This window comes from Hemibagrus wyckioides, linkage group LG09, assembly GCF_019097595.1.
Source record: "Hemibagrus wyckioides isolate EC202008001 linkage group LG09, SWU_Hwy_1.0, whole genome shotgun sequence".
NCBI classification, from domain to species: Eukaryota; Metazoa; Chordata; class Actinopteri; order Siluriformes; family Bagridae; genus Hemibagrus; species Hemibagrus wyckioides.
The window spans coordinates 28,895,438-28,907,628 of record NC_080718.1 but is presented as its reverse complement, the minus strand read 5'-3'; the positions used below and the strand labels follow the sequence as shown (position 1 = coordinate 28,907,628).

The 12,191-nt window shown below is 43.1% G+C and overlaps 1 protein-coding gene across 1 annotated transcript in view; it reads left to right on the top strand.

The window, feature by feature from the left end:
• Nucleotides 1-4,823: 4,823 nt before the first annotated feature.
• Nucleotides 4,824-12,191, top strand: part of LOC131359807 (serine protease HTRA1A-like) — a 37,327-nt gene continuing 29,959 nt past the window's right edge. Inside the window, exon 1 of the mRNA XM_058399941.1 lies at nt 4,824-5,337. Within this exon, the coding sequence (XP_058255924.1) occupies nt 4,824-5,337 (514 nt within the window). The remainder of the gene's footprint in view (nt 5,338-12,191) is intronic.

Sequence of the window (12,191 nt, the reverse complement as noted above, 5' to 3'; positions counted from 1 at the left end):
TTTTAAGGTACAAGTGGCCATCGGTGAAGGGTACAATTTTGTACCTCTAGTCATACATTTATAACTCATTTTGGGAACATAATTGTACCATTTTTTCGGACAGTGTAGCTATGAGAACTTATATTCAAATATATCCAAATGTTCTTTTCTAACTAGCCTGGCCATGTACGTTTAGAGGAAATTAACAAAGCCGAGCTGTAGAGTTTGGATGTAATCTGATCCTCGTTAACACGCCTGATCCCATTTCTATTACATTTTACTTTAACGTTTACATTACATTGTACTTTTAGCTCTAATCCAGAACCTTACAAAGACCAAGAAGGCTTTATTTGTCACATATACATTACAGCAGAGTAAAATAATTTTTCCTCAAATATCCTAGCTTAGAACGTTCAATTCAATTCAATTCAATTTATTTTTGTATAGCACTTTTAACAAAGAGCATTGTCTCAAAGCAGCTTTACATAAGAAACAACATAAGAAAACAACAAACATATAAACAGACAGACAGACAGACAGTCCTAGATGTTATCCTAAGTGAGCAAGCCTGAGGTGGCTGAGGCGACTGTGGCAAGGAAAAACTCCCTTAGATGGTAAGAGGAAGAAACCTTGAGAGGAACCAGACTCAAAAGGGAACCCATCCTCATTTGGGTGACAATTGTGTGATGCAGATACAGCATGTGTATAGTGTTATGTAAATCAATAAGGAGGTTGTTGTCCATGGCGCTGCTTGAATATCCCAATCCTCACAAGCAGAACCCGGCTGGAGCCGGTCCATCTCCGGATGCCACTGGAGCACAGTCTCTGTATGCCTCGGGATGGGTAGAAGAAGGGAAACAAAGGAACAGCATTAGCGTAGCTGCTGTTCATAATATTAGCAGTACTAGATGATAATGTGCATTTAATCAGATGTACTGGAGCACAAGGTTATGGGATGTTAGATGAATGCCAGGCTGAAGAGATAAGTCTTTAGTCTACATTTAAACTGGGAGACTGTGTCTGAGCCCCGAACACTGTCAGGAAGACTATTCCAAAGTTTAGGAGCTAAATACAAAAACGCTCTACCACCTTTTGTGGACTTTGATATTCTGGGAACTACCAGAAGTCCGGAGTTTTGTGATCTTAAAGAGCGTGGTGGATTGTAACGTGTTAGAAGACTGGAGAGATAGGTGGGAGCTAAACCAATTAGAGCCTTGTACGTGAGTAGAGCTAATTTATAGTCAATTCTAAACTTCACAGGTAGCCAGTGCAGGGATGATAATATTGGGGTTATATGATCATATTTTCTTGATCTGGTAAGAACTCTGGCGGCTGCATTCTGGACTAACTGTAGCTTGTTTATTGAAGATGCAGGACAAACACCTAGTAATGCATTACAGTAGTCCAGTCTGGAGGTCAGGAATGCATGAACTAGCTTTTCTGCATCAGATACAGATAAAATGTTCCTAAGCTTGGCAATATTTCTAAACTGGAAGAAGGCTGTTTTTGGAATATCAGGAATTTAATTTTCAAAGGATAAGTTGCTGTCTAATATTACACCCAGGTCTTTCACTGTTGAGCTAGTGGTAACAGTACATCCTTCTAGATGCAAGCTGAATTGCGAGAGCTTCTGTGTGCTAGTTTTTGGGTCAATAAGTAATATCTCTGTCTTATCAGAATTTAGTAATAGAAAATTATCGGTCATCCAATCTTTAATATCTTTAACACACTCAGTTAATCTAGACATCTGGTTTTTATGAGATATATAACTGGGTATCATCGGCATAACAATGGAAACTAATCCCATGCCTTCTAATGATGTCACCCAATGGAAGCATGTATACCAAGAAAAGCATAGGTCCTAAAACTGACCCTTGTGGGACCCCGTATTTCACTGGCACTACACTGGACAGTTCTCCATTTAAAGCTACAAAGTGGTATCGATCAGACAGGTAGGATCTAAACCATTTTAATGCCTGTCCCTGCATACCTGTGTGATTTTGTAAGCGATCTATGAGAATATTATGATCTGTAGTGTCGAATGCAGCACTAAGATCAAGCAGGACTAAAATGGAGATGCAGCCTTGGTCCGAAGCTAAAAACAAGTCATTTGTGATTTTAACTAGTGCAGTTTCTGTACTATGATGGGGCCTAAAACCTGACTGAAATTCTTCAAGGATATCGTTTTCCTGTAAGAAGGAGCATAATTGAGCTGGCACCTTTTCTAATATTTTAGATATAAATGGAAGGTTTGAAATCGGTCTGTAATTTGATATTTCATCAGGGTCCAGTTTCGGTTTCTTAAGAAGAGGCTTAATAACTGCTAACTTAAGAGATTTTGGGACATGACCTAGATATAACGAAGAGTTAATAATATTAAGAAGAGGCTCTCCAGCTGCATGTATCACTACTTTCAGCAATCTAGTTGGGATTGGATCCAACAAACATGTTGTTGGTTTAGCCGTGGTGATAAGTTTAACTAGCTCTTCCTGCCCTATGCTGGTAAAGCATTGTAGCTTTAAGTGTGGAGCTATAGGCTGGTCTGGATCACCGGATGCTGTCAATGGTTGAACATCCAATATTTTGTTCCTGATACTATCAATTTTTTTAGTGAAGAAATTCATAAAGTCCTCACTACTAAACTGTGATGGAATACTCTCTCCAGAAATCTGATGCTTTGTTAGTCTAGCCACTGTACAGAATAAGAATCTGTCTTTATAAGAAGAATAAGAAGACTGTCTTTATACGCAATTCTAAAAACTTCTAATCTGGTTTGTCTCCACTTTCGCTCGAGGTTACGGGTTGCTCTCTTGAGGGCGTGAGTATGACTATTGTACCATGGACCATCTCTGACCTTTTTTAGTCGGATGGGGGCAACAGTGTCTAGTGTGCTGGTAAAAATATTGCCTATGCTGTTGGTTACTTCATCTAGTGCATCTGCATTTCGGGGTCTAGTAAAAAGTTGAGACAGATCTGGCAGATTGTTTGTAAATCTGTCTTTAGTGGTCGAGGTTATAGTTCTACGAAGTTGATAACGTGGAGAGACGTGTCTAATATGTTCTACAGGTAGAGTGTACATTAAGAGGTGATGGTCTGTGATGTCATCACTTTGAGGTAGAACGGTTATTTCGGAAACATCAGTCCCATGTGATATAACTAAGTCTAGTGTATGATTAAAATGATGAGTTGGTCTATTAATGTTTTGTTTAACCCCAAAGGAATTTAGTAAATCTATAACTGCGAGTCCTAACGCATCGTTAGCATCGTCTACATGAATGTTAAAGTCTCCTACAATTAACACTTTGTCAAAACTGATCAAAAGATCTGAGAGTAAATGTGAAAACTCATTAAGAAAAACACTGTAGGGCCCCGGGGGTCTGTACACGGTGGCCAGAGCAAGATATAGCAGGGATTTTTTTATGCCTGTCTGAGAGTGCAACATTAAGGACAAGCACTTCAAATGTGTTAAACCTGGGTCCTGTTTTCTGAGTAATGGTAAAAGAATTATTATAGATGGTTGCGACACCACCTCCACGACCTGTCTGACGGGGCTCATGCTTATATGAATATCCTGATGGAGTAGACTCATTTAGGCCAATGTATTCATTTGGTCTAAACCAGGTTTCAGTAAGACAGAGTGCGTCGAAACTATAATCTGAGGTCATTTCATTAATAAAAAGTGCTTTCGGTGCAAGGGATCTAATGTTCAGAAGCCCAAACTTAAGAAATTGTTTTTCTTTACCTATTTGGTGTAAATTAGCCTCACAGTGAGCGAGTGTTCTCTAGGTTGAGAACTGAAAGTGTCAGAACCCAAAGGATCCACCAGAGGGCAGTGGAGTTACAGAATGCAATCACTGATGTGGTGAGAACTGAAGTGTACTAAATATACAGTGGGGATTCATACAGGGTTCCGCTCCATAGTCAACCAGGAGAAGGAGCTTGTATACCTCAAAACGGCAGGAGAATGAGTTTTCAGACCTCAAGATGGAAGGAGAAGGAACTTGTAAACTACAAAAGGGCAGGGGATGAACTTGTATACCTCGAGATGGATGAATGAAGTTTGTAGACCTCAAGATGGCAAGCGAAGGAGCTTGTAGACCTCAAGATGGAAGGAGAAGGAGTGTATAGACCACAAAATGCAGGAGATGAACTTGTAGAACTCAAGATGGAAAGTGAAGGAGCTTGTAAACTTCAAAAGGACAGGAGAAGGAGCTTGTAGACTTGCAGACTTCAGGATAGTAGAAGCTTTTAGATCTCAGAACGCAAGGAGAAGAATATTGTAAATCTTAAAATGGCAGGAGAAGCAGCTTGTGGACCTCATGATGGTGGATGTAAGAGATCATAGTTTTTAGAACTCAGCATGGATCGGTCCTTGTAGAACTTAGGGCAGTATAAGTAGGATCTTGTAAACTTAAGAATGGCAGTAGGAGGAGCTTGTAGACCAGATGTTTGCAGAAGAAGGAGCTTGTAGACCACATGTTTGCAGAAAAAGGAGCTTTGTAGACCACATGTTTGCAGATGTAAGAGCATGAAGAACTCAAAATGGGGGAATTAGGGTTTTGCAGACCTCAGCATGCCAGGACTAAAAGCTCGTAGACCTCAAGATGGGAGAAGATGGAGCTTGTAGACCTCAGGTTTCTTGGATTTCACTGAAACGACTGTCTGATTGTTATTCTAAAGTCATATGGCGTGTAAGTGATGGATGCGCTCTGATTGGTCAGTAAAGTTTAAAGGGGCGGGATCATCCAGTGAAACACACTGACTAACACGCTCCTTTTCTTCTGCTTACTCCACAGTGTGTGCACGCGTGACTGTGTTTGTTTGTGTGAGTGTGTGTGTGTGTGATGGAGTCGCTCGTGCTCAGCTCCGTGTTGCTGTGTTTAAGCTCTGTAGTTCTTGTTTCTCCGGTGAACGCGCGGATCGGTAAGCGTGCGCTGATCGGCGCTTGTCCCGCGCGTTGCGACAAGTCTCGCTGTCCCGCGCTGCCTGCGCGCTGCGCCACGGAGCTCGCGCTCGACGCGTGCGGCTGCTGCGCGGTGTGCGCGTCCGGTGAGGGTGAAGCGTGCGCCGGGACCGGGGGCGCCAGGCGACTCGGCGATCCGGTGTGCGCGCGCGGTCTGCGTTGTGTCGAGTCATTATCCTCGCCACTGTCGTCCTCCACCTCATCATCATCCTCACCAGTCGTGATCCGGCGAAGAGCGCGAACAGCAGTGTGTGTTTGCGCGAGCGAGGAGCCGGTGTGCGGCAGTGACGGAGTCTCCTACCGGAGCGCGTGCGAACTGAAACGGGCCAGCGAGCGCGCGCAGGAGATACAACAGTCGCCAGTGCTTCTTGTGCACAAAGGAGCGTGCGGAGAAGGTGAGATTGTGTGTGTGTGTGTGTGTGTGTGTGTGTGTAAAATGCTGATGAGGCATGTCTTTCTGTTCAGTACAGTTTTCTTTCTTTCTTTCTTTCTTTCTTTCTTTCCTTCTTCTGTCACAGTATGGATGGTGTGTGTGTGTGTGAACTCTCTTTCCTCATACAGAACTAAAACGCAGCGCATTAAGGCATCAGTTTACTCAGTAACCATGGTGACCATGAGATAATCTTTCAAATCTTTTTTTCAAAGTAATATTTAAGAAGCAGGAATGTGAAGGGTGAAGGAAACTAGGAATTAGAATTCTTCCTCACCAGAATTAATGTGGCTTTCACTCCACCCGTCTCTCTCTCTCCCTCTCTCTCTCTCTCTCTCTCTGCCTGTCTATCTCACACCCTTCCTGTCTTTCTCTCTCTGAGTGCATGGGATCCCACATTCATATCCTTCTGCTCACTAAACACTGATCTAATACTGATTAGTTGTGAAAACACACCCTGTGGTGCGGAAACATCCAGCTCACTCAGTGTGTCTGTGTGTGTGTGTGTGAGAGAGACAGAGAGAGAGAGAGAGACCAATGATGAGAAATGGGAAATAAAGAGACAGAAAGAGAGACAGACAATAAGGGAGACAGGAACAGAAAGAGAGAGAATGAGACCACAAAGGATAGAAACAGACATGGCAAAGAAAGAGACAAGCAGACAGGTAGAGACAGGTGGAGAAATGGGGTGCATTGCATATAGGGAGAGAGATAGAGATGAAGAGACATTGTGAGAGACAGATAAAGAGCTCAGAAGAGAGATAGACAGGGATAGAGAGAGAGAGATGAAGAGACATGGTGAGAGACAAATAGATAGCTGGGAAGAGAGATAGACAGGGATAGAGAGAGAGAAAGGAAGAAAAAGCTAGAAACAGGTAGAGAGAGAGAGACAGACAGGGAGAGAGAGAAATGAGGTTGAGAGAGTCAGAGAGAGAGAGAGAGAGATGAAGAGACAGATATATAGCTGGGAAGAGAGATAGACAATGAGAGAGAGTGAGAGAAAGGGAGTGAGACAGTCAAGGAAAGATAGGAAGAGAGTGACAGGAAGCAAAAGCTAGAAACACGTAGAGAGAGATAGACAGACAGACAGACAGACAGACAGACGGACAGACAGGGCGAGAGAGAGAGAGAAATAGACATGTGAGAGACAGATGGACAGATGGAGAGAGAGAGACAGGTTGGTGAAAATGTAGACATGCTGTAAGATAATGAGTTTAACATTAAACTTCGTTTATTGAAAAAAAATTTTTGTATTTTTTTATTTGGAGAAAACTCTTGAATTTCCTCTGGTCTTTAAGCTCTTTCTCACCAGCGGGGTTCTCACCGCGTTCTGCATTTTCTTTCCACCACGAAAGTGCAGGTTCCAGAATGCTGCTGGTCTGAAACTGTAACATGGTGATGTCATGGGTTTGGGAGTTATTTTCAGAACCTCCATTAAAGTAAAATTAGATCACTCCAAAAAAAAAACCCCCAAAAAAAACCATTGTTCATATTGAATCACTGTATGGTTCCGCACAGAACCTTTAACCTTCAGGTTCTTATTTTTTCTGAAATTTTCTTGTTTTTCATCCACTTCATCCAACCTACAGGACAACAATGCTGTCTGGGTTCTACATGGAACATGAAGGTTTCTTAGTATTTACTGACATGGAACCATCTCTGATAATGAGTACAGTTCTACACAGATAATTTAAGGGTTCTCTCAAACATGGGGACAAAAGAGTCTCTCCTGATCTGATCTGGTTCCATGTAGAAGAAAAGCTCAGAAAGGTTCAGACAGGGATAGAACACTGTGTAGTAGAGTTCTACATGGAACAGGATGTAGGGTTGCTTACATACAAGAGAATGTTTCCTTATCAAAGATGGATCCAAGAGGTTCTAGTAAAGTTCTATGTAGAACCTTAAATCTCTTTTTTAGCTTCATGGTTGTCCTTCTGGAATAATCTGTAAATGTTCTAAATATGAAGTGTTTCCCTGTAATGTGTGGTTGCAAGTACAAAAAAAGCTAAAAGAACCCTTAGAGAACCCTGGTGGACGGTGATGACCAAATAAAATTATAATACTGACATTTCGTGTAAAGGATACTCTGACATCTGATGTAACAATTCAGACACATTGGTGGGTTTCTTCTTCTCTTTCTTCTTCTTCTTCTTCTTCTTCTTCTTCTTCTTCTTCTTCTTCTCTTTCTTCTTCTTCTCTTTCTTCTTCTTCTTCTTCTTCTTTTTGTGGTTTTTCTTGTTGTTGTTCTTCTTCTTTTCCTTGTTCTTCTTCTTCTTCTCTCAGTCTTTGTCTGATCTCTCTCTCTCTCTCTCTCTCTCTCTCTCTCTTTCTCTCTGTCTCTCTCTGTCTCTCATCACCACATCCATCTTTCATTCCTCTGTTTATTCCCTCAGTCTAAACCAAACCCGTCTCAGCTCATTTCATTTCCCTGCACACTTTCCCCTGGCTGCTGCGCACTTTTTCCACCTGTGATCCTCTGTAATTATGCAGCATCTCTGGGAAACTACAGATCAGCATGTGCGCACACACACACACACACACACACACTCACACATTACAATACAAACACACACACATGCCACAGAACAACGGTGTAAACGCAGTGACACTCAGGCTGTGAGGAATGTTTATGAGCAGCGATAATCATCAGTTAGTGTGGTTTGTTTCAGACGGAACGACACACACACTTCACTCTCTGAAAATTAGCGTAAATTACAGAGTAGGAGAGAGAGAGGGTTTCCAGACACACCTGAGTGAGGAGATGACATGAGTGTGTGTGTGTGTGTGTGTGAGAGAGAGAGAGAGAGAGAGAGACAGGTAGACAGAGAGAATGAGACAGGGCAGATATAGACAGATAAAGCGATAAAGCGAGATAAAGAGATAAAGACCCAGAGGCTTCTGACTGCTAGGGGTTAGTGAGTGTGTTCCAAGAGAAACTCCTGAACTCCCTTACACACTCTTACACACCCTCCTACACTCCTTCACTCACTTATACACCTAAACTCCCTAAACACTCATACACCCCATACACACTCATACACCCCATACACACTCATACACCCCATACACACTCATACACCCCATACACACTCATACACCCCATACACACTCATACACCACATACACACTCATACACCACATACACACTCATACACCCCATACACACTCATACACCACATACACACTCATACACCACATACACACTCATACACCTCATACACACTCATACACCTCATACACACTCATACACACTCATACACCACATACACACTCATACACCCCATACACACTCATACACCCCATACACACTCATACACCCCATACACACTCATACACCACATACACACTCATACACCCCATACACACTCATACACCCCATACACACTCATACACCCCATACACACTCATACACCACATACACACTCATACACCCCATACACACTCATACACCCCATACACACTCATACACCCCATACACACTCATACACCCCTTACACACTCATACACCCCATACACACTCATACACCACATACACACTCATACACCCCATACACACTCATACACCCCATACACACTCACACACCTCATACACACTCATACACCCCATACACACTCATACACCACACACACACCATACACCCCACACACACTCATACACCCCATACACACTCATACACCCCATACACACCCATACACCCACTTACACACTCATACACCCCATACACACTCATACACCTCATACACACTCATACACCTCATACACACTCATACACCCCATACACACTCATACACACTCATACACACTCATACACACTCATACACACTCATACACCCCTTACACACTCATACACCCCTTACACACTCATACACCTCATACACCCCATACACCCCATACACACTCATACACCCCATACACACCCCATACACACTCATACACCACATACACACTCATACACCACATACACACTCATACACCCCATACACACTCATACACCTCATACACACTCATACACACTCATACACCCCTTACACACTCATACACCCCATACACACTCATACACCCCATACACACTCATACACCCCTTACACACTCATACAGCCCATACACACTCATACACCCCATACACACTCATACACACTCATACACACTCATACACACTCATACAGCCCATACACACTCATACACCCCATACACACTCATACACCCCTTACACACTCATACACCCCATACACACTCATACACCCCATACACACTCATACACCCCATACACACTCATACACCCCATACACACTCATACACCACATACACACTCATACACCTCATACACACTCATACACCCCATACACACTCATACACCCCATACACACTCATACACCCCATACACACTCATACACCCCATACACACTCATACACCCCTTACACACTCATACACCTCATACACACTCATACACCTCATACACACTCATACACACTCATACACACTCATACACCCCTTACACACTCATACACACTCATACACACTCACATACACACTCATACACCACATACACACTCATACACCACATACACACTCATACACCCCTTACACACTCATACACCCCTTACACACTCATACACCACATACACACTCATACACCACATACACACTCATACACCCCTTACACACTCATACACCACATACACACTCATACACCACATACACACTCATACACCCCTTACACACTCATACACCCCTTACACACTCATACACACTCATACACACTCATACACCACATACACACTCATACACCACATACACACTCATACACCCCTTACACACTCATACACCCCATACACACTCATACACCCCATACACACTCATACACCTCATACACACACTCATACACACTCATACACCCCTTACACACTCATACACCACATACACACTCATACACCCCATACACACTCATACACCCCATACACACTCATACACCCCATACACACTCATACACCCCATACACACTCATACACCTCATACACACTCATACACCACATACACACTCATACACCACATACACACTCATACACCTCATACACACTCATACACCACATACACACTCATACACCCCATACACACTCATACACCCCATACACACTCATACACCCCATACACACTCATACACCTCATACACACTCATACACCACATACACACTCATACACCCTTACACACTCATACACACTCATACACACTCATACACCCCTTACACACTCATACACCTCATACACACTCATACACCTCATACACACTCATACACCCCTTACACACTCATACACCCCATACACACTCATACACCTCATACACACACTCATACACACTCATACACCCCTTACACACTCATACACCACATACACACTCATACACCCCATACACACTCATACACCCCATACACACTCATACACCCCATACACACTCATACACCTCATACACACTCATACACCCCATACACACTCATACACCCCATACACACTCATACACCTCATACACACTCATACACCACATACACACTCATACACCTCATACACACTCATAAACCCCATACACACTCATACACCCCATACACACTCATACACCCCATACACACTCATACACCCCATACACACTCATACACCTCATACACACTCATACACCACATACACACTCATACACCACATACACACTCATACACCCCATACACACTCATACACCCCTTACACACTCATACACCCCTTACACACTCATACACCCCATACACACTCATACACCCCATACACACTCATACACCCCATACACACTCATACACCTCATACACACTCATACACCACATACACACTCATACACCACATACACACTCATACACCACATACACACTCATACACCCCATACACACTCATACACCCCTTACACACTCATACACCCCATACACACTCATACACCCCATACACACTCATACACACTCATACACACTCATACACCACATACACACTCATACACCACATACACACTCATACACACTCATACACCACATACACACTCATACACCACATACACACTCATAAACCCCATACACACTCATACACCACATACACACTCATACACACTCATACACCACATACACACTCATACACACTCATACACCACATACACACTCATACACCACATACACACTCATAAACCCCATACACACTCATACACCACATACACACTCATAAACCCCATACACACTCATACACCCCATACACACTCATACACCCCATACACACTCATACACCCCATACACACTCATACACCCCATACACACTCATACACCCCATACACACTCATACACCCCATACACACTCATACACCACATACACACTCATACACCTCATACACACTCATACACCACATACACACTCATACACCCCATACACACTCATACACCACATACACACTCATACACCCCATACACACTCATACACCCCATACACACTCATACACCCCATACACACTCATACACCCCTTACACACTCATACACCCCATACACACTCATACATCCCATACACACTCATACACCCCTTACACACTCATACACCACATACACACTCATACACCCCATACACACTCATACACCACATACACACTCATACACCCCATACACACTCATACACCACATACACACTCATACACACTCATACACCACATACACACTCATACACCACATACACACTCATAAACCCCATACACACTCATAAACCCCATACACACTCATACACCCCATACACACTCATACACCCCATACACACTCATACACCCCATAC